This window comes from Balaenoptera musculus, chromosome 17, assembly GCF_009873245.2.
Source record: "Balaenoptera musculus isolate JJ_BM4_2016_0621 chromosome 17, mBalMus1.pri.v3, whole genome shotgun sequence".
In the NCBI taxonomy this organism is placed as follows: Eukaryota; Metazoa; Chordata; class Mammalia; order Artiodactyla; family Balaenopteridae; genus Balaenoptera; species Balaenoptera musculus.
The window spans coordinates 2885681-2910301 of record NC_045801.1 but is presented as its reverse complement, the minus strand read 5'-3'; the positions used below and the strand labels follow the sequence as shown (position 1 = coordinate 2910301).

General features: G+C 41.1%; 1 protein-coding gene and 1 non-coding gene across 22 annotated transcripts in view; one reads left to right on the top strand and one right to left on the bottom strand.

Moving 5' to 3' along the window:
• The window catches only part of PTK2 (protein tyrosine kinase 2), a 253830-nt gene that overhangs the window by 125441 nt on the left and 103768 nt on the right, over positions 1-24621 (bottom strand). For all 21 annotated transcript variants that reach the window (XM_036830829.1, XM_036830830.1, XM_036830831.1 and 18 more), the window contains 3 exons: positions 21190-21277; positions 8565-8644; positions 5891-5953 (listed from right to left, as the gene is read on the bottom strand). In XM_036830829.1, the coding sequence (XP_036686724.1) occupies positions 5891-5953; positions 8565-8644; positions 21190-21277 (231 nt within the window). The remainder of the gene's footprint in view (positions 1-5890; positions 5954-8564; positions 8645-21189; positions 21278-24621) is intronic.
• Positions 481-587, top strand: LOC118883877. Its single transcript, XR_005017112.1, has one exon. It is a non-coding gene; the product is annotated as a U6 spliceosomal RNA (small nuclear RNA).

Sequence of the window (24621 nt, the reverse complement as noted above, 5' to 3'; positions counted from 1 at the left end):
GAAAGCCTGCGCGCAGCAACAAAGATGCAACTCAGCCATAAATAAATAAATAAATAAATAAATTTATTTAAAAAAAAAAAGTCAAAAAATATCCACACATTCGGAAATGTAAAAATAGAAATAAATCCACAAAACTTTTAGAACAAACATTAGGTCTTGAAACGCAAAATCAGAATGAAAGTAATGGACAGATTTTTACCACGTTAAAAAAGAAAAACTTCTGTATGATGAAAAGCTATATAATCATAGTTAAAAGACAAACTGGGGACTTCCCTGGAATCCACCTGCCAACGCAAGGGTCACGGGTTCGATCCCTGGTCTGGGAAGATCCTACATGCCACGGAGCAACTAAGCCCGTGCGCCGCAACTACTGAGCCTGCGCTCTAGAGCCCGCGAGCCACAACTACTGAGCCCGCGTGCTGCAACTACTGAAGCCCAGGCACCTAGAGCCCGTGCTCCGCAACAAGAAAAGCCACTGCAGTGCTCGCTTCGGCAGCACATATACTAAAATTGGAAAGATACAGAGAAGATTAGCGTGGCCCCTGCGCAAGGATGACACGCAAATTCGTGAAGCATTCCATATTTTTAAGCAGCCGCATAGCACAGGGAGATCAGCTCAGTGCTTTGTGACCACCGAGAGGGGTGGGATAGGGAGGGTGGGAGAGAGATGCAAGAGAGAGGAGATATGGGAAAATATGTACATGTATAGCTGATTCACTTTGTTATAAAGCAGAAACTAACACAGCATTGTAAAGCAATTATACTCCAATAAAGATGTTAAAAAGAAAAAAAAAAAGCCACCTCAATGAGAAGCCTGCACACTGCAACAGAGAGTAGCCCCCGCTCACCACAACTAGAGAAAGCCCGCGCGCAGCAACAAAGACCCAACGCACCCAAAAATAAATAAAAATTTAAAATAAATAAATAAATAAAAGACAAATTGGGAGAGAATATATACAACAAATATTACGAACCATGGGTTAGTATGACAAAGATCTCAATAAGAAAAAAACATAAACATAATGGAAAACAGATGAAAAGTACAATTTACAAAAGGAATATAAAACAGCCCCAAAATGGGAGGGTGCTTAAACTCTCTCCTCTGGATAATGATCCCAATGATAATTACGGGCAACATTTATTCAGTGCTGGGCACTATATTAAGCTCTTGACATGATTCTCTCTCTTAACTCCCCACATCAACCCAATATGTAGGTAGGTATCACCATGGTCCCTACTTTACAGATTTGGAAACAGAAACCCAGGGCTTTACTGATCCAGGACAGTAAGTGGAAGAGCCAGCCAACAGGGGAGCAACCTGCTGCAAGAGCCCCCTCCATCGCTCCACTTCTCACGCTGAGATGGGGTAGTGAATTCACACAACTTACGCCATTATGAAGGACCCCTGTGGCGAGGCAGAAGCAGAGGAATTCAGAAAGTAGGTACAGCAAACCAGCACAGTAACAGCCGGGAACTGGAAGTCTCTCATACTGCCCCTTCTTTTCCTTAACCATAATGTTTACTTAATTTAAATATCTTACATATAGAATAACTAATACAAAACGGCCATTTTTGGAATAACAGATAATTCCGTTTTTCATCAATATCCTCTAAGGAGGCCTCTAATTGACAAAATCAAGCTGTACTGCTTTGTTCTGTTTGCAGGTGGCAATAGTCACTGGCCCTAATTCATGTCTGGTGATTCCCACACTTCCCATGCCACTGACCCCACAGACACTCTGAAGTTCTGGAGGCACTGATTAATACTCCAGTGGGCCCTCTTCCACATATCTGTCCTCCTGCCGCCTCGATTTCTGTAATTTTTAGAAATAAGCCAAATTCACACCAACTTTAGTGCAATTTTTGACTCTCATTTCAAATAAATCTTGAACTTAACGCTCCTCTCTCCAAATATATCTCCAAATCCATCTTGATGGATACCTGCTTCTTCATTTTCTTTCTTTTTACAGACTTTTCTTGTTGCCAAAAACATGCAAATGTATCATCCACGGAGATTTCCCCCAGGTACCTGTTCTCTTCATTCCCATGACACCTCTGGCTCTCACCCAGCTGCCATGGCTCAGTTACCCTTCCTGTTCCGACGTGGGCCTCTCACAACGACAGGCTGGGACACAGTCCACATCACAGTGGCCCTGAGGACAACTGTCTGACGGCCGGGCACGCTACAATGCAAGCCACTGACCTGGCCCTCCTGCTCCAACTTCGCACAATGATTCACCTTTTTAGATCATCTCTAAGTACACGCTGGCTTTTTCCTCTTCAATTCTCTCGTTCCTTTTTTTTTTTTTTTTTAAGAAATGGAAAATTTTCTTCGAGCCAAATTGGAGAATTATAACCCGGGAAGAGCATCTCAGAAAGCTTTGAGAACTGTTCCCAAGATAAACTTTTTATTTTAGAATAGTTTTAGATTTACAGAAAAGTTGCAAAGATAGTACAGAGAGTTCCTTGAATAGCCCACACCTGGCTTTCCCTTGCATTACTATGGCACCTCTGTCATAACTAATAAATCGGTTCTGATACATCATTACTAACAAACCCTACACTTTCAGATCTCATCAGTGTTTCCCCTAATGTCATTTTTCTGTTTCACAGGATCCAATTTAATCATCACATCTCCTTAGGTTCCTCTTGGCTTGTGTCAGTTTCTCAGACTTGCCTTGTTTTTAAAGATCTTGACAGTTTTGAGTAGTACTGGCTTGGTAATTTGTAAAATGTCCCTCAACTGAGAATTACCTGTTTTTCGCAAGTCTGGATTGGGTTTTTAGGTTTTGGGGAAGCAGACCACAGAGACGAAGTGTCATTCTCAACAGATCACACCAAGGGCACACATGCCATCAACGTAACTGTTGGTGTTGATGCTGACCTTGACCACCTGGCTGAGGTAGCGCCTGTCAGATGGCTCCACTGTCAGGTTACCTACACACCCTTCCACACTGTATTCGTTAGACACATGTCACTAAGCAGAGCCCACACTATAGGGTGAGATTTTATGATCTGTCTCCTCAGGCTGTATCTATATAAATTACTTAGAATTCTTCTATGTGGGAGATTTATCACTTCTCTATATATTTATTTATTCAATTATTTACATTCATATAGGCCCATGGATATTTATTTCATACTCTGGGCTATAACCCAAAACTAAGTCATTCGTTGTTGCCCAAATGCCCTACCTTTGGTCACTGGGACTCCAATTTGATGCTCTGACAGAGCCCCCCCACCTGCTTTTCTGAGCACTTGCTCCTTTCCAGCTCTACAAGATGCTCTAGGCTCATCATGTATCTCCCCCTGCCCCTCGGATCAGGAGTCCTGCTTCCTTTCATTGAAGAATGATATTAGAAACCAAGATCTAGGCACTGGGTACAATCAGAGATTTTTTTTAAGCTGTGGTTTTAGTGATTTTATAACATAGAAAATAAACCAACATTTCTGTCTCCTTTTTCATTTAAATAACACAAATGTTCCCTCAGAACTGAAAATCAACACGTCCCAACCAACTTACCCTCCTTCCCTTCAAACACGGAACTGTTTCTGTGACTGACATGCCCACTGGCCCAGGACAGAAAACCGAGAGTCCCTAGATGCCTCCTTGGCCTCCTTTGCCCCAATCCAACCAGGCAGCCAGTCCGCAGACCCTGACTCTGGTAAACTCCCACCTCCACTGCTCCTGCTACGGAGTCCACGTCAGAGCCTCATTCTTGCTCCAGGAGAAAGGAAAGATGCAACAGTTTCTGGGTTCCCTACTTCCATTTTTAACTTTAATATCATTCCAATTTGGGAATATGGAATTCTCCATCACAAAGCTCCTCCTGTCACGGACCTGGTTCATTGAGTCATCACGGCTCAGGCTCAGGACCGAGTCCTCTGGAGGCCATGTCAGAATGCCTGGAGCTGTTTACAACACACACCCCGGCCCTCCCCCACGGGCAAGGCGTTCTACCCACAGTGAACTGACGTGCACGTTTCCGTGTCTTCGCAAATGCTGCGCCCTCTCCCGGGGCTGGCTGGTTCCCGAGCGGCAGCCCCGCCTGCCCACGCTCCTTCTCCACCACTCAGGCTAGACAACATCTCCCATCAGACATCAGACATGGAGTACCACCCCACACACACCCTCTAGAAGCTTCTACTTCAGTTCCTACTATATTATTTTACAACTCTGCTTACTGTCTGAGAGTCTCCCTTCCAGCTGTAAGCTTCCTGAGGCTGAAAACTTTGGATTATCCACTTCTGCATCTCTAGCACTTAGCTGCCAAGGACTCAGTAGATGCTCAATAATCTTTGTTAAATGAACGAATAAACAAAGAAACAAATGGATATTTTTCAAATATTCCTATTTTTCAAAAACCTCCATTTGAAATGAGAACAAACCTAGCATGTACCTGAGACAAGACCTTCAATGATTCCTCTGATTCTGGTAATTTGTATTTTAAGCAGTAGGAAGAGTCTTTCAGGCTGAGGAATGTGGCAATTTTAAACAAAAACCTAAACCACCTAAACCACAGTGAATGTTAGTTGTTTTTGTTTTTTTTTTAAATGTTATTAATGGTATTGTTGCTTCTATGCTGTCAACTGAAGGGCAGGGAAAATTCTACTTAAAATAATTCTGCCTACTAAGATATCCCAGTTCATCTCTAAAAGTTTTCATTCAACTCTAACAACTCCGTGTTTTATCCTTATTTAATCTGTTAAGAGGCACAACATTATATGATGGATGTGTCCATAAACACACAACCACAAATATTTAGTGAGTGCCTTATACGCTGCACACTGTCACGAAACTTACATTATGCTAATACAGTAGGTCCAGAAATCAAGGGATGAATCCGCGCCGCAACGAGACAGGCTGCCCAGGGCGCTACCTCACTTGTCACAACTGGGACAAAGGAGGCTTGTGTGACTGCAAAATAACTATCACATCTACCACCAGTTATTAGTGCAAATGGTCGGACCTGCTCCATAACTAATTCCCCCAAATATTTACTTCTACTTTTATTTTCAAATGACCATACCTCCCCTGTAAAATCTTGTTTTCAAAATGGTGGGATATTATATTTTCACAGTGTGATAGCAGTTGGGCTGACCCGGAAAGTCCAAATAAAATCCAAAGCCATGTCAAGTCTCTATTATCGCAGAGTACTTATGGACAACCTTTTACTTCACTGTAGTAACGTCTTCCAAATAGCACAAGAATTTCAGTAATAATATGGCCAGGAAAAGTGCTGGCAAAAAGTTGCACCATTGCTAACAAAAATAAATCTGGAAATAACAAATATCAGTGATTTTTTTGCTGACTTAATTATCAACAGATAAAGTGCAGAACTTTCTGCCTCCCAAGACATAAGCCCCACTTTGTCTTATATGCATTTTAAATACTCTACCGTAATAGTCTAATGACTGTTAACTTCACTATTGGAAAAATATTCAGTCATCCTAAATTTTCTGATACATGAGCAACAAATAACTCCCATCTTTCCACTTTTTTTTAACTAAGGGAAAAAAAACCCTAATAAACTTATAAAGAGAATATAAATAATAACAATTTCATAGTTCAATATAAATTAGAAGTGAAACTCCATCCCAATATGGTTAAATCTACAGAGACAGAAAAGTTTATTATTTATGTGTTAACATGCCAAAGAATATTAACCTTACGACATTTATCAACAAATTTAAATGTTTGCTAACACAACGTCACCAAGAATTCATTTCTTAATAAAACTTTCGTCTTTCGGATATAAAAGTTTTAGAAACAGAAGTGTTTCAGATTTAATATTAAGTTTTAAGTAAAGGTAAACCAGTAAAATCTACAGTTTGAAAAGTGACTTAGCTCTGAATGCTTGCAGGCAGCGCCTGGACAGGCCGCACTTACTCTAATACTTCATAGTTAGACTTCTTCTCCAGGGCGTTGCCCCGCATCTCCCAGTACGACCGCCTAAAAGCAGAGAAGATACACACACTCATAGACTGGTATTGGGAATGTCTGCGATGTTAAATGATTAACAACTGTGAAAGGGGGGTATCTAACCACTACACGGCTAAGCCACAAACATTCTCATAAACAACGAATAAAGAACAAATTTGATTCACAGCATTTTTCCTACATCCTAATGCAGCATAAATCAGCTAACACAGACCGTATCTCTACTGAACAATCTCACGTTCCCTTCTGATGTGAAGCAGGTCTGGCTCTTTGCAAAATGAGAAACCAGATTCCAGCTGTAAAAGAGATCAGCTACATTCGCTACTTGTACTTGGCCTTTCCTCAAGGGACAGTGCCAGGAACCCCAGGCTGCCCCTGTGGCCGGTGCGCACCCCACCTGCTCCTGGGAAGACCCACAGTTACTAAGGAAACAGTATGGGACCTGCAGCAGAATCATCGCAGTGGGCTAGTCCAGGTAACAGGCGCTAGGCTCTGCAGAGAAGTGCTGCCTATCTCGCTGAGTGTTCACAGTCTGAATTTTACCTCTTATTCCAAGTTACATGTTCAAGCAATTTCAGGTCTTACTGGAACCAAGTCCTTTCTCTGCAAAATCTGCCCCAAGTGGGTGGGATTCTCTGCGTGTACACAGTTATCTCACAAAGGGACAAGGTCTAGCTCGAGCTGCTTTGGAACACACAGATATTACAAATCATCTGAAGTGATTTCCCAGGAGAATGTGTAATCAACATGACTGTTTCAAACTTGTCTGTAATAACATGAATACTGGTTTTGCTTTTTAAATTTGTTTGACTTTTTCTTTGGCCTACTTAAAATCGAAAGTACTAGATTTCGACAAAAAATTTTAAAGGGCCCAAAAAGGATCACTTAATTTGTTCTCCTGTTTTCAATTCATGTGGGGGAGGAGTTTGGGAGGGGTAGCTGGACGGGTGACTACTTTGTCAAGTTTTTCCTTCAGAGTTCAAAAATCAGTGACCTCAAACAGGGGAGAGGAGGAGAAGGATAAACGTAAATGGAGAGGCCAGAGTGGGAGGGGAACCCAGAGAGGCACGCATGCCATTCGCGTGGGACCTAATGCTTCTGGACCCTTCTTCCAAGCAATACATCACAGCATTGTCTGTGGGAAGGAAAGAGCGCCAAGTTTGCTTCCCAAGCAAAAACTGTAAAGGCCAGGAACGGAAAGAGACCAGTGAGAGATGGCTTTTTTTTTTTTACTGGGATATATAATTAAGGTTGAAAACAAATTTTAATGAAGAGTTGAGAGTTATACTTTTTTTTTTTAATTTTTAATTTATTATTTATTTATTATTTTTATTTTTGGCTGTGTTGGGTCCTCGTTTCTGTGTGAGGGCTTTCTCCAGTTGCGGCGAGTGGGGGCCACTCTTCATCGCAGTGTGCGGGCCTCTCACTGTCGCGGCCTCTCTTGTTGCGGAGCAGAGGCTCCAGACGCTCAGGCTCAGCAGTTGTGGCTCACGGGCCCAGCTGCTCCGGGGCATGTGGGATCTTCCCAGACCAGGGCTCGAACCCGTGTCCCCTGCATTGGCAGGCAGACTCTCAACCACTGTGCCACCAGGGAAGCCCCGAGAGTTATACTTAATGATCTTTGGGTCTTTGTAGGAACCGTTATTTGATAGCCTTATGTAATATAAAAAACAGTGATCTCTCGGGAAAATTATCACTAACTGTTTTGAGTACACGTAATCAAATTTTAGCTAATTTAACCAACACATCTTAAACTAGCAGCCTGGGGTAAATTTTTTCTTTTTTTGGCTGCGTTGGGTCTTCGTTGTTGCCCGCGGGCTTTCTCTAGTTGCGGCGAGCGGGGGCTACTCTTCGTTGCGGTGCACAGCCTTCTCACTGCGGTGGCTTCTCTTGTTGCGGAGCACGGGCTCTAGGCGCGGGGGCTTCAGTAGTTGTGGCTCACGGGCTCTAGAGCGCAGGCTCAGTAGTTGTGGCGCACGGGCTTAGTTGCTCCATGGCATGTGGGATCTTCCCAGACCAGGGCTCGAACCCGTGTCCGCTGCATCGGCAGGCGGATTCTTAACCACTGTGCCACCAGGGAAGCCACGAGCCGGGGTAAATTTTAATTAAAATTATACCTGACAAAGGTAAAATATTTCTTTCACTCAAAGTTTTAAATGGTGGCACAGAATACATGACAAATGGTGACAAATGTTATCAGAAATAAGAAATACATTCTCAGTTTCCCATCTCCCATAATGGCAGCCATTAGACATATATGGCTATTTATGTTCAAATTTAAACCACGCTGCACATCTGAGTACTCAGTAGCCACCTTGGCTAGTGGCTGGCACATGGGATCTCACAGAGACTGAACATTTCCTTCACCACAGAAGGTTCCATTGGGGAGCTCAGCCTTAGACTTGCTTACATACTTGTACTCTTATAAATCATTCAATTCTAAATATAATATTTTAAAAGATTCTAAAATTAGCAATGTCAACATTATTCGGAATATTTTCAAATTTTACTCAAGTTTTATTCAGTATTTTATTGATAATCTTTATCAGGAAAGGAAAATACCTAGAAAAAATAGCAGAAAACATGGTTGAATGAAGACCTCAATGTCTAGTTACCCTCTTACCGTATTTCTAGACAACCCAACTTCAAAGCAATGTCCTGGTCCACTTGATCAGCGATCTCCAACATATAATCACTCTTCACCTACAATAAAAAGGAAAGGGGAAAATAATGTTGTTGTAAGAGAATATGTTTTAAACTTAGTCATTAAGTAAATGTTTACTGGGTGCCATTTACATGCTTTATACACACTGTGTCAATAATCACGCTAGATGCTGGATATAAAATGAGTAATACCAAAGAATAGTTAAAGAGTCAAACAGTCTTCCTTTATGAAGAACATACATGATCTATGAGCACTTAAACGTCATCTGAATCACAATAACGTCAAGCTGCTTTCTACCCTCTGTGTTGTCAAAGGGAAAACATGAAGGGAGATCTCCATTTCCAGGCAAATTGGCGGTGGCTGTATTTTCTGAACTCAAACTACAGTCCCAGCACCATTTTTTGGACCTCAATGCAAAGGCAAAGAAAACTAACATTATTTCAAAATCCATTTAATCCTGCAACTGATGTGCTTCCACCTAACCATCGACTATAAGTGATTAATCGGCAAAGTGACAACATGCTTGAAGTGTGATATAAAGAGAAGGATCTAACAAATTGCGCAAAGGCCTTCCAACCAATGACTGTGAGGGGCTGATGTCAGTATCCGAGAGCACGTATCAGTGTGAAGATGTTTTCAAAGATGAAATATGTAAAATCTCACAGCTCAGCATCAAGAGATCAAGATCTGCAATTGATTTTGATGACAGGGAGCACTCATTCTGAACCTCGATTAAGTGAAATGTTACTCCTCCCCCAAAAAGGAACTCTGCTCCTCTCATTAGTAGACCTGTATTACAAAAAAACTGCACTCAATTATTATATTATGAATTTCACCAATACAAAACTCCGTGGAAATCTGTCTTGTCTCTTGTTCTATAAGTATTTCATAATACCCTTCCCTCCATTTGGCATCTTGACCCTCAACCCTAAAATATTTACTCGCTGGTCCTTCACAAAAAAAGTATGTTGACCTCTGCCCTAGGAAAAACTCCACAGATCCTGTTCTTCAACTATTGCTACCTAGCCTGTCAGTTCGCTTGTTCAAAAGATTTCTAGTCCCAAGTTAACTACTTTGCCAACCTTATAGTGATAGTTCATAACCTTCCCTTGAAAAGACCCCCAAACCTCCCAACCTCCTTCCTCCCGTTATTTTAATTCCCTGGCCAGACCAACAAATACTGAAACCAGCCACCCACCTCCTTCTCCACGCTTATTGCTGAGCAACTGGAGAAACTCTGCTCTGTGCTTCGCTTTACGTTCATGACGACAAACCTCAAACGATCGCCTGAGACTGCTTGGAAATTCAGCAATGCCTGCCTAGGAAGCTTGGCAACACACTGATTCACACTTTCTCCAGTCAACCAGCCACATCTCTTTCTTACAGAGAAAATAAAAGTCTTCAGATTGGGATGCCCTCTTTAACGTACCAGAACCTATAACCTGAGGGGCATGTGTGCTCACCTACTCACTCCTCTCAGGATGGGGGCGATGCCCGCTCAGCCAGCAGTGATCTATTTCTGATCTAAACGCCATTTCCTCTGAAACCTTTGCTCTATTTTCTGCATTAGCACCTTTACCTAGCTGGTCCATAAACACTGACTGACTGAAGACTGAGCAAATGAATGAAAGAATAAAGTCATCAAACTAGGGTCTGGATACCTCTGTGTGTAAATGTTATTTTCCATAAGAGTTACTAGCAATAGTAATTTCTATTCCTTAAATATAGCAGGCATTTAAGACTGATTCAATAGAACTGAATTATTCAACCCACTAAATTAAGTAAAAAGCTTTGATTCTAGAATCACTCTGTTTACACTTCAATTGGCTCTTTCTCCTCTACAGCAAAAAATGAATACAAATTTTAAAACTAACTTTTTTGCATCTTAAGTAGGTTTATTACTACACAAAAATGGAGAGATAAATAAAGACTGTATTTATGTGAGTTAGAGAAACACCACAGTTGTTCTGACTGAAGCATTCAGTGGATCTTAGCTTATGGTTTGGTGCAGACTTTGAAGCAACCAGAGCAGAACAGCAATTACATGTTGAGGAAAATGCATCATTACAAAACTATCTTAAGATTAGTTACTATAATATTTAAACACTATTCAAAGGTGGAAAAATGTAATCACATGCTTTATTCAGTCATCAAAACCAAATTCATATTAGTTGCAAAAATGAAAAAAAAGAGAAAATTAACTTAACGATCTTTATGGAAAATCCCTTTATTTATGAACATGACTTAAAAGTTCTGAGAGTTGTTTTTCTTACAGCAACAATCTACTACTCTTGACTCAGAGCTGTATGACTACGGCCTGAGGCCCATTCACTGTGTGCGGTGATCCACGATGGAACCAGCCATCTCAGCAGACCCTCCCCTCCTCCTTACCCCACCCTGTGGCAGCTGCCCTCTGTGAGGGCAGGGAGCAACCCCCCGCAAGGTCCCTGTCACCCAGGCTCCAGAGGGGGTGTTCTCTGAACCACTGTGCACATCACGTCCTGATGTTGGGCTCATGCAATTTTCTTCAAAATGTAGGGTTTTTAACACTCAGTGTTCATTTCTTTATAAAACATTTCTAACTTCCATGCTTTCATTTGTGAAATAAATGCAATTTATTGAACATTTAAGTGTGCGTATATATAGCTATATAGTTGCTTACAGTAAATATACTCACATTGCCAAGTCAGACAGATTTATACATAACTCTCATTTAATATTCACAGCATCACTGTGAGTTGGACCCTACTATAATCCCCAATTAAGAGCCTTAGAAAGAACCTAAAAAGAATGAAGATGATAGCAGAGGAGCTACTTATTATTCCAGGGGTTAGGTATTATGCTGTTTTAGATACATTATTTATAGTCTGTACAATAACTCTTCAAGATAGGCCTTAGTCCTCTTTTATACATAAAAACCAGAAAGCTTAATTACTCAAAGTTAATGTACTCAAGGTCACACAGCAAGCGTTAAAGTTAAAACTCAAAAACCCATCCACTGACCCCCATAAGTCAAGCTTCAGTGTGTTCCTATACCTTCTTGTGAACTCTCAGAAAGTGTAGGCATTCTCCACTAGAAGGAAGATTAATGACCAGTAAGGACCACAGCTCATAACCCTGGTAGCCCCAGGGTCTAACATGACAGCTTCACATGCATGCCCCAGTTTGTTTTACCACTGTCATTGTGTTGTATTCTTTTTTATACCATGGATTACTACTGTTTATTAACTCCAAATCCAGCAAATTTCCAAGAGTCTTTCAAGCAAAGATCTCTGAATGTTGTTCTTTGTTTTATTAATTTGTTTCCATACTGATGTCAAATTCCTGCTTAAAAAATAGGATGTATCTGGACTTCCTTCTGTGGGCAAGTATTGTATTTACATTCATGAGTTTTTTCACCTTATTCTGCAATAGAACTAAAGCACAGGTTTTAATATAAAAACCACTCACATCTCTAATAAAAGTACTAATCCTAAATTGCTCCATAGTTTATTCCATATGCCAAGCCAATGCTTTGGCTACCACATGAGATCTTTTGCCTTGTTTTGGTCTCTTCTGAATATTCTGTCAGCTACATGAATTTATCACATAGACCTGAAAGTCCTCGATAGTGTGTGTAAAGAAAATGGGGCTGAGGGCAGACAAATGTGTATATAACCGTCTACATCATACACCACCTGAGGGATCCGAGGCAGTCGGCCAAGTTGGCTCAACTGGCAGGCACTCCTCCCTGAGTTCTGTGAGATCACAGAGTGGAGTGTCTGTATGCAGAAGGAACCCAATGGCAGTTCTCAATTAAAACAAACTCCTTAATTTTCTCTTGCGTACGTGAGCTATAAAAATATATAAATTAAAGAATTATGCTATCTTACTGAGTCAAATGCTTTTTCCACAACTGAGTAAGTCATTTAACATAGCATTTAACAGGTATTCATTCAACAAATATTTACTGAATGCCTACCATGTGCCAAGATCAGCAGTGAATAAAACTTGTATATGGAATTTACATGGACATAATGGTGGGTAAATTTTGATTGGAAAAGGACTGCTCTGGATGTTACATTGAGAACAGACTATAAAAGGAGATGACCAAAGCTAGAAAACCTGTATGACAAGAAGTGTTTCCTTTTTCTTGTCCATATATAATGGAAAAGCAACCACAAATATACTAGAGGTACTTGAAGAATCACATCAATTTTTAAAAAGAAGACCTAATGCTGAGAGTGCGCACACACACACACACAAACCAATGTGATTTCTCAAATTCCAAAGGCATATAGTTCCTTTGTTTCTTGGATTTTTTTGACAACTTCTAATAAATCTCATCCAAATTTTTGAACATCAGGGCATTAGCATTAAAACTCAATCATCACTAATAAGTCATTCGAGAGAATCAATTAGGTACCTAAAACCCATGTCTTACTGTGTTGTGGACACAATGGTGAAGGCAGACTTTACGTCTGCTCTCACTGAACGGCACACTCTATTAGTGGGGGCAACAGATAATAACAGGGAAATACAACGTGCAGACAACAGACCCGTGACTGCCAGGGCTTAGGGGAGGGGCAGGCTGTGACCAAGCAGCACCAGGGAGCTTCTCTGCGTTGGTGAGACAGTTCTGTGTCTTCATTACAGTAGTAGTTACATCCATCTGTACCTACGATAAAACTGCAAAGGACTACACACACACTCTTACACACAAACACACGAGTGCACGTAAAAACTGGTGAAATCTGAACATGATCTGTAGTCTACTTAGTAGTATTGTGTCAATGTCAATTTCCCTATTTTTATATTTTACTATATCATGATTGTAATGGAAACTGCTCGACTATACACATCTGTCAGAACTCACTGAGCTGTACACTGAAGTTGGTGATTCTTATTGTATGTAAAATTATACCTCAGTAAAACTAATTTTAAAATATTAAAAAAAATCAGATGTTAAATGAGAAATGTACAGGTGTCATGGAAGGCTTTACATAGAAAACACTGCTTAAAATTAAGAGTTAATCACAGACATAGAAAACAATCTTATGGTTACCAAAGAGGAAAGGGAGGGGGGGAGGCATAAATTAGGAGTTTGGGATTAGCAGATACAAACTACTACATACAAAATAAACAACAAAGTCCTACTGTATAGCACAGGGAACTATATTCAATATCTTGTAATAAACCACAATGGAAAAGAATATGAAAAAGAATATATATATATATATATGTAACTGAATCACGGTGCTGTACAGCAGAAACTAACCCAACACTGTAAATCAACTATACTTCAATTTTTTAAAAAAAGAGTTACCGAATGAATAGAAATGATCTAAGTCCAGGAAAGGAAAGAGGAGTCATGCAGAAAAATGTTAACTCAGCAGGCCTGGGTTGCTCAAACCCTACACATTCCCAAGATTATGACTGGCTCTTGGCCTCCTGGAACCTGAACTCCTGAAATGTTCTGATAAGAGTGCCTTTGCCCACCTGAAGCCTCGGGCCACACAGTACCAGTCTGACTGGAGAATTTGTATGTACAATGTGATTATGATGAACACCTGCTTCCTCCCTGGGGCCTGGAGCCTGACTACCTGAGGTCACACAGGTGTTGTACGCCCAGGAGATGGAGCCTGATAAAAACCTTCAACGCCCAAGCTCAGCAGGGTCCCAGGCTGGCGAACCTCTGCACCTGTTGTCACACATCACGTGCTGCGCCATGGGACTCCCCTGGGAGGGACCCGGGGAAGCTTCCACTTAATTTCCTCTGGACATCACCCCGCAGACCCCTTCCCTTTGCTGCCTGTCCTCTGTATCCTTTTGCTATAATAAACTAAAATCAGAAATATAACAACCTCTGAGTCCTGTAAATCCTTCTGATGAACGACTGAACTTGAGGGTGTTGTTGAGGATCCTGAGACAGCAGTATTTCTACCAAAGAAAGAATCTGCCCAAGGCCCTGAGGTAGACTAAAGGCAAACTTAAAATAGCAGCAGGGAAGAATAACTGTGAGAGACTGACCATTTCTGCCTCCCATTTCTAAAGTCTTTTACAGAGAAGGATGAACAAAAAACTATGGGTTGAACAGTATAAATATGACAGAGTTTACCTAAGTCCTCAATAACCATAAAACTTTTTGAATCACCAAAACCATACAGGAGTGGAAAAGGAGAAAAAAAAGGTACATTATTAAATCTATTAAAGAAGTACAGAAAATGTATCTTCTAATGAATCAGACTTAGACCTATATTTAATTTTAACTTCTTTCTGGAAAAGGACAGCTAATAATTCCCACATTGAAAATGTCAGGTTTTAAACTAAACTTTCCCACTTGGAGCTTCCATTTCAAAATGTTTTAACTGACAGAAAGCTTTATGGCCAAGAAACTACAGTTAAAGAAATCATTTCTGATAATATAATTATCTAAATAAAAACATGTAAAAATAAAAAATTGGAGTAAAATAACAGAAAGATTGACCAACAAAATGTAAGTGTGCCCTGGCCCCTCACACATCTCTGCAGTTTAGGTTCCAAACCATAAAGTTAGGGTGCTGGATTCAATGTCTTCTTCAGCTTCCCACTGGAACTCTTTTTGTCAAATAAACCACGAATTATGTTACAGTTAATGTTTTTTTAAGAGCAAACCGATGGATATACTCATTTTAAATCCTAATATATTTGTAGGAGAAAACAGTGACAACCTCATGTCAGACACAGGCATCTCAGAAGCTGAAAATGTCAGTGGTACCAAATGGGTCCTACACAAGTTCAGCATCATCGATGCACATTTAGTTAATACGACAACTTCTTGACTAAACATGGACAGAGCCCTTCAAACTAACGGCCACTACTATTTGCAAAAGGTTGCCAATCAAATACACCTTTAACAAACCAGAGAGATAAGAATAAAATGTTATATGGCAAAGGCAAAATTCAACTTCAAGGCAAAACATACTTTTCTTGCTTTACAATAAGCCATTAGCTTTGGCATCAAAAATTATTTTTTTAGACGCCTGCTCTACAGTGAATAGGGTTATAACAAGATTCTAGTTTATTTTTAGAGTGTGCTGATTAATATCTTTCAGAATATTCTAAAATGGGTCAAAAACATTTAGTGAGTCATCTGTGGCATGTCACACTGGTGGTCACATTTAGGACATCTTTGAATGAAACTATGTGCATCCACAGAATCATCTCCCACCAGGAGCCCAACGCTCAATACACCCACTGACATGTTGTTTTCCTCATGACTCCATCCAAACAAGGGGCATGATGAGTAGTGGGATTGGGTGAAATTTCAAAATAAGGAATAATAAAATTAAGGTAGTTTATTATAAGTTTTCTTTCTCTTTCATGGGATGGAACTAGTATAGAGGAAATCTAAACGTAATTCTTTTGCTTCTATCCTGATAAAAGAACCAAAGTAATAAAAATACTGATTCTTCTAAAACAGAAATAACAGATAACACTCAGGAGTATTCACTATTCCCCAATGTAGACCCTCAAGATTCCCACACATGAAGTTCAACAAAATGCTAGGCTCGTAACAAACATGCAAGAAAACAAGCCGCTGTGAATAAGAGTCAGTGTAGGTCACCACCAACAGATGTAAAGCCCACAGACTCCAGATGTTACAATTCGGATTCAGAATAGAGACATCAACCCCATCGGAAATGATAAAAAAAAGGAGGGGGCAGAAAAATTAGTTAATAATAAGGGCCATAAAAGATGGCCTGGCAGACTGAAGAATGGGGGGTGGGGGGAAGAGATAAAACTTAAAAAATAAATAAAAATCCAACAAATGCACTAGACATCAAATTGGCCACAGCTGAGGAGGGTTGGTGATCTGAGAGATTTATGTGAATCCAGATCTCAGGGAGACAGGAGTTGAGAACAAAAAAGAGGTGTCAGTAGATACAGTCTGCGAAGTTCTGATGGAGATCTCAACTGAAATCTCAGGAGGAATAACTAAGAAGGGAGAAAAGGCGGGATCTGAGCAGACGCCAACGAAGACATCTCCAGGACCGATTAAAACGACAGGAACCCAGTGGTCCTGGCCACACAACATAGATCAAGCAGGAAAAATAAGTGGGAATCCCACCTAGTTTGTAATAAAACTGCAAAACACTGAGGACAAGTAAGGGTCTTAAAGCCACCCAGAGAGAGGAGACAAATGACCTACAAAATAGACTACGACAGCCATTTCTCAACAGCAGCCACAGGGATCGTACACAGCAGAGAACACCGCCGAAGTTCTGAGGGAGAACGACTCCCACGTGGTTCTGAACCAGAACCGCGGTTCTCCTAGCAACACCATCCTTCAAGCAGGAAGAGAGAACAGAGACGCAGGAGCTGCGAACAACACAATGAACAATCTCAAACCGATGGTTATCTACCGAGCTCACCGCACAGCCAGAGGAGACACGTTCACTCAAGCAAAGCTGAACCCCTGGCAAAATCTCAACATGCAAGACGATGAAACAAGTCCAAAAAGTCTGAACGAGTTCAAATGAACCACAGTTTCTAACCACAGTGCAAATTATTGTGGAAATGAACCAAAAGGGATAAAATTTTAAAGCCCTATATGATCACTTCCATTTCTACCAACACAGTGGACCCAATGTCCTGGCCACAGTGCTCATTGAAAAGAACTAAAAATGCTGAATAAAATATTTTTTAAAGTCTTCTGAAAAGCTTCTATGAGCTGAATAACAAACGAACAAAACCAAACCAAAAAACCTACTCAGACTAATGATGGAATGCAGAGGGCTCAGGGGAGAGCTAGAGTCAGCTTCTATCCTAAGGCCAGAATTGAGATGTGCACACGTATGCTGTAAAACGTGACCACCAGCAAACAAAAGTAAGGGAATGATAAATACACAATTCAGGACCATGGCTGTCTGCCTGGAGTGAAGGGGTTGGGATGGGGGGGTGTCACAGGGACATGGGACCAGGAAACATCAGGCATGTTCTCTTCCTCTAGGCAGTGGGGTCAGAGGTATTCATTTTATTATTAAGTATCACACCTTACTAAAGAACACGTGTATCAGATGTTACAGAATCTAAACATGTCACCAAAACCTGAGCCCCTTAAAAGTGGATCAATTTAGCTTGGAATTCAGTGAAATTATATGTATGCATATGTGTATGCATCTTAACATATTTGCATCAAATATTAAATAACTTTAAAATTAAATAATGGGTGTCATCAAATTCTGAGGCCCTTATAAAATAATTTCTCTCAGAATTTGGTGAAAATTTCCACACACAAGTTCTTACAGATATTTCAGCTGCATTCTCAGTTCAAAAGACTTTGGCTATAAATAGCTGAAGGGCCAATTTTTTATTTATACTTTTTTTTTTGGCATGTTTGTTTAAATAGGAGGAAGTTCTGAATTCCTAACTGATTTTTCAACACTGAAATTAAATCTGTTCCCAAGTTGGGTACTGCCTGGGTAGGATAACGTTTGGATCCCCTCTAATAGTTCTAGAAATAAATAAATAAATTCTAGTTCTAGAACTTCCATGCACAGACCAGGATAGACTCTGCACTGAAAGATTATCACAAGAAGTCAAATAAATATAAAATTACTTGCCAAAGCAGCAATGCAAAAATCATACTATTTCTAAAACTTTGTCAGATGAGGGTAAATATACATTTTTCTCACATAAATGGAACTATATTACACGCTTTATTTTTTACATGGCCTGTTTTAAACAATAGCATTTAACATCACAACTTCCATACCCATGAACAGAGCCGCAGTTCACTAGTTATAGGCCTGGATAAGCAGTAACACCGGCCATCAGCACGGGAAAGAGGTGTTACTATGACCACACTTCTATTTCCTTTAAATTACAAGTACTTGGTAGGATATTATAAAAGCATACACAAAATGAAAGTAATTATTAGGACAGAGATAATTTAAGTGATGTTTTAGAATATTTTCTGGACTTCTAAAACTGTAACATAAGATTTAACAATTTTAAAAAATTTAAAAGGGGATAGGCTGAAGAAGAGAAATTCTAGAAATGGATGAAAGCAGAAGGTGGGGTGGAGGGGCTGGAAGGTTTGCATACAGAGCACATGGGAAGGAAGAGGTGTGTCCCATCCCACAGTGTGCAGCTCCCGTTTGTATTGTGACACCCAAGTGGAAACGCTGAATCCTCAAAAGCCTGGTACTGTGTACAGACTGAAATTCCAGGTGTTACTGGGCAGGTATATGGTAGACAATCAGACCTCACTTAATCAACATAAAGACCCTATGCAGGAGGTGTTATATACCTACGTGTGAAGAAACTAAGGGAGGCACCTGGAGTCACAGAGCTGTGAGACGCAGAACGGGAACAGTCTGTGGGCTAACGACACCTCACACTTCTCGGGCTTTATAGAGGCCACTCACCCGAACCACAGACTGCAGTAAGATACGTCCTATTAGTAAAAGAAAATCTGGGATACACTGGTACGTGTGCTAGCTTTTAATCATATACATAGAAGCAAGGTTTCCCGAAAGGAAAAAGTAGGACAACCTAGTAACAGCGTGAAAGGAACATAAAAGTTGCCAACTTTTAGGTTAGCCTAGAAATTATAAAAAGGAATAACTGAGAGCTATTTAGGCCCATCTCATGCATCCTGGAAATCAATGTCACTAAAGGAGTCACAGATATAGATATAGATACCAGTGATATAGACCATCTACAAGAGAGAAGAATACAATATAAATACATCCGTTAACTAAACTCTGTCGCCTCCTTCACCAAAATACGAAGCTCGGCAGACGGCTAGAGGGCCAGATGCAGGGACGTAGAAGAGAGGCAGCCTGTAAACTGAAACCGCTCCATAATGAGTAGGCCTCACACACGCTCAGCTGGAGTCCCAACAGGATTTCTCTCTGCTTCGTTGAACGCAACTCCCTCTCCCATTCGACTCCATATTATTATAAATCTTCAAAAGTTCCCACAAGTACCTCACCTAACACCTTACATTTCCTATATGACTTCTACTTCACGGACAAGAAAACATCCCAAGAGCTGGATGCTGCTCTCACAGGTTGGATCTTAAAAGCAGGAATATCCACTTACCTCAACAGGGAAATGAAACCATCTACCTGGCCCTCCTACCGAATCCCACCCACCTTTTCTCCTTCCTGACACTGAGTGCCTGGGTTGACGCCGTCGGCCTCTTTCTTCTTCATTTTCATGCTCCAGTTCGTTCAGTCTCTAGTCCTAGCAAATCCATCCACTAAATTTGCTTCCTACCACACCGTTGGACCTCCCAGCTTTCTAGCTTCCTGCCCAAATGGGTGACGAGCCCCCAACTCGGTTACAGCCTTTTTAAGACCCAATCCATCCCTGGTACGGCCATCACATCAGGGCGGTCTTATTTAAAAAAAAAATTCTGATCATGACATTTGCTAATTAAATTCTATAAATGCTCCCAATTATCTGCAGGAGAAAACCGAAAACCCTCTCTTTACATGATGTGGTCCCATCTCTCTCACCTGTTTCCTTTCAAATCATTTTAGCTCAGATTTAAACGCACCATGTTTTTCCTAAGTACCTCTCTTCCTCACCTACAAAGCTGGAGACTACTTAAAGCAGGGGTCCCCAACCCCCAGGCCACGGACTGGTACCGGCCCACGGCCTGTTAGGAACTGGGCCACACAGCAGGAGGTGAGCAGCGCCCCATCCCTCACATCACCGCCTGAACCATCCCCCCCTCCCCGGTCCATGGAACAACTGTCCTCCACGAAACCGGTCCCTGGTGCCAAAAATGTTGGGGACCGCTGCGTTAAAGGACAGTTTGCAGGGAAGCCGCCTGGACCCCAAACCTCCCCTGTGTTAGCACCTCCGCCCAGGCACGGCCACACCATTTGTGCTTACAAACAGCACAGGATTGAACACAAAGGTGCTGTTTACAGGAAATCCACTAGACTGAGGAATTGAGAAGTACAGATTATGTCATTAATTTCTGCATTCTTGACCCCGAATAGACATTTAATGAATAATTTTACTAAAATAAAAAATTTCCCAGCGTATTTAATTGCAAAATTGTATGTACAAATGTCTCGCTGATATTCATTAGACTTTTTTTGAACTCTTCACAAATACTTACAAGTAACATTTATTTGATTGGAAAACTGTTTTGGTTCATTTATGCCACAAGTATTTATTGTCTAACTAATATGGGGTAAAAAGAAAGCTCCTTTCAGTGTAAAAAAGTCAATTCTGCTTTGTTGTGCTAAGTGCTATTGAGATTATATGGGTATAGTTGGCTCTGAATAAACATCTGACAAATTTGTTGATATTCAGCCATGATAATTACACTTGAATTAAAGACAGAACAATGGCTGTGTCACTTAGGACTTCCTGTCTCTACTTAAAAGAAGTATCTTTTAAGATTTGCCCAAGCATACAAAAATTCAGTGTCAACAATTCATAATTTCCTACTAATTATAAGAATCTCACTGCCCTACGGTGACAAATTTATATTCTCCCAAATGTTAGGTTTAATCTAATTCTAAAATAAAACCATGAAATAAATAGGATTCAAAGAAACAAAGAAAAAATGTGTTATTAAAGCATCCTCCTGTACCTGTTGATAGAAGAAATTCAGAGTTGGCTTGTCTTCAGTAAACTGGTTTAGAAATCCTTTTGGCAAATAACGAATTCTCAATTCATATCTAAAAAAAAATTAACAAAATAAAGCAATTAGAAATAAGTCATTTTCTCAATTCATAGTCTACAATATTATTTTGAGTATGGCACTGCCAATTACTCTGAAATATCATTTTAAAAATAATTTAAAATATAATCAATTAATCTGTCAATGTAAATGTTTTCTTTTTCAGCACAAAAACGTGCATGTGAGTATGCTACAGCTCGAGGATTCTGCAGGAGACAGAGCATGATGCGAAGCCCAGAGAGCGCCCAGAAGTCCCTCCAGCCCCACTGCCCAGGGGCAGCACCACCTTCCACTCCCCAGAGGTGGGCTCTGCATGCCTGGAGGCACACAGGAGGTACTCTCGTGTGTCCGGCTTCTTTCATTCACCAATATGCTCGTGAGACTCCTCGCTATCGAGTAACTGCAGTTTGCTCACAGCTGACAGTCCTGCACTGTATGATAGACCACAATCATTCATCCACAATACTGTGATGGCCGTTTGAGTAGTTTCCACCTTGGGGCTATTAAGAATAATGCTACGAGCACTCTTTATCTTCCTCTAAAAAAGTAATTCTGCTCAGGAAGCCAAACTTCAAGAATGGTCAAAACAAACGAATTTCACCAGAATGCTCTCTCTGTGCCTCATTCTGTGTATGTGTGTGTCCGCCCATATGAACACTCGCATGCACGCCTTTTGGTGAACGTACGTACACATCTCTGCCGGACGTAGACCAGGAGCATCATCACTGGATCCTAATGAGCACACACCTTAGGCAGCGCAGATATGACCAGAGACTAAGGTAAAGAGCTGTACCAATGCACACTCCCACAAGCAGCACGGGCGCTCCGGTTCCACTATTCCTCACCTCTGCTTGGTACTTCTAACCTTTTCATTTTAGGACCTCTGATATTTACAGCAAGAGCACACAGTGGTTTTAATTAGTACTTCCTTGATGAGTAACACAGATGGGCACTTCTTCATTTGATAATTGACCATTTTTGGTTATCTTCTTTTGTGAAGTGTCTGCTAAAGCTTTTGCCCCTTTTTTACTGAGTCATCTGTGTCATCCCCCCCCCCACCCCACCACTGACTTGTAGGTATTCTTTACATGTTCTGGACGTAAGGCCTTTGTTAGGCTTAGTGAATATCCTCTCCCACTCTATGGCTTGCCTTTCACTATTTTAATGGTACCTTTTAAAAATTATTTTAAAAATCTTTTTAACAGTATCTTTTGAGGAAGAAAGTTTGTGATTTTTATGCAGTCCTATTTATTCCTTTTCTTTTTAATAAATTATCTTAGTGTTTTGTTTATAAAATATTTGCCTACACAAAGGTTATAAAGATATGAATTTTTTCTAGAAGTTTCATAAACTGATCTTTTAAAAATGTATTAGGCTCACAGGGAAAATAATGCAAAGTAATCAGTACAATTCTTTTGGTTCAGTTAAGGGTAGAAAAAATGCAAGATACACATACACAAGTTCTGCTGAGATTTTTAAGTGTCCGTCTTATTAAAATACACAACTGCCAAACAATGAGGTTCCATTGTACTTCTGCTCTCTGAAGGTGTTCCAATAACTTACTGCAGATATTTTACATTGGGCAACTATTTACAGAAGCACAATAGGTTTCATTTATTTTGAGTTTAGGACTTACCAGGCACCTTATATGCACCATTTCTCTTAATCAACATAATAATCAAAGAACAAAAGTGTACTTATTCACATTCAGCAGACCAGGAGAACGATGCTGGCAAAAGTAAGCAACCAGTTCCAAGGCTGGAAGCTCCAGGATCAAACAGGCTGCAGGAGGCTTTGGTATTAATGTTACTCCATTTTAATGATTTAAAAAAAACAAATAAAAAAACTGCTCCGCAAGTCAAACATTTGGCAGCCTGGCTCCACCCCCACGCTCTTAACACCCAGCATCCTGACGACGATGTCAACTAACGTTTAGGGACTACTCAGGATACGACAGAAATTGTGATAAGCATTTTAACCAGATGACTTCTTTTCATCAGCAACAACCCCACAAGAAGCAGAGAGAACGTGGGCCCTGGATCAAGACCGCCTGCGCCTGAATTCTGGCTCCCTCACTTGTTCACTGTCTGCCATCACCTCTCTGTGCCTCAATTTCCTCATCAGGACGCCGGGAGAAGTGAATGAGCCGTCACTGCACATCATCACAACCATCTGGACGGTTTATCTACCTCATCAGTCATTACTCAACAACGATTTACTTCGGCACCAATCATCTACAGGCACAATTCGAGAGGCTGGGAAGACATTAGTGAATAAAAAAGGCACGAAGTACCAGCCTTCAAAAAGTTTCTATTTTTGTGGTGGAAGCCAGAAAGCAAACACATAAGTATCTTTGAGGTGGTAGGTAATGTGATAAAGGCAAATAAGCCAAATAAGGGGAGTAACAAATGATGAAGTACTATTTTATAAAGGGAATTGGTGAAGGACACTCTGACTCAGTGATACCTGAAGGAAGATGTAAAGGAAGTAAGGAAGGGAGTTATGCAGTTATGTGCAGGGAGGAGAATGTGTAAAGGCCCTGAGGCCAGAGGGTGCCTGGGGGCAAATGCAGCTATAGCCCACTGTCGAGGGCAGTGAGTAAAAGGGCTTCCAGGAGGGGTGGGATCAGGAGCTGGCAGACCTCACAGGACCCTGCTCATCATGGTGGTGGGGCTCATCCCAGAGAGAAAGGAAGCTCCAGGAGCACTGTGGCCAGAGCAGTAACATCGCATTACTGAGGCCCAGCCAGGTGGTACTAGGTAGAGCAGACACCAGGGACCAAAGGGAGGCCAGGAGGGGACTGGCCAGAAATAGTGACCAGGTTACTATTTCACCCAATTTTCATAGATGGGGGAGAAAAGAGTTTTGGGAATTAGGTAATTTTGCCAAGGTCCCACAGCTATTAGGAGGCAGACCTGGGATTCCACTTCAACATGCCTGAATGCCCAGAGGCAGAATGAAACTAAGAGAAGGCACCTGTGCTTAGAAACAGAGAGGAATGTAAGTTGATCTTGGTCATGGGGGTGGGCAAGGTCTTTAGATCGTATTAAGGGTCTTGGTCCCTGCTTCAGCCCACTACCGTCTAGCATATTCCCCCTCACAACCCTACGGACACTTTGCTCAAGGCCTCCGAATTTAATTCCAGTCCAAACACCTCAGCCCAGTCCTTAGACCGCAGCACCTGAAGCCCACAGCCTATCGGACCTCTCGCGCCAGCATCGCCACTCCCTTCTCCTCCGTGAAACTCACCGTTTTCCTCATACTTCTGCTACTCTGCTAAGAGCCTGGCTGTGTCCTGACACATGTCCACGTCTCTGCTCTAGGCCACTCCATGGATTTCTG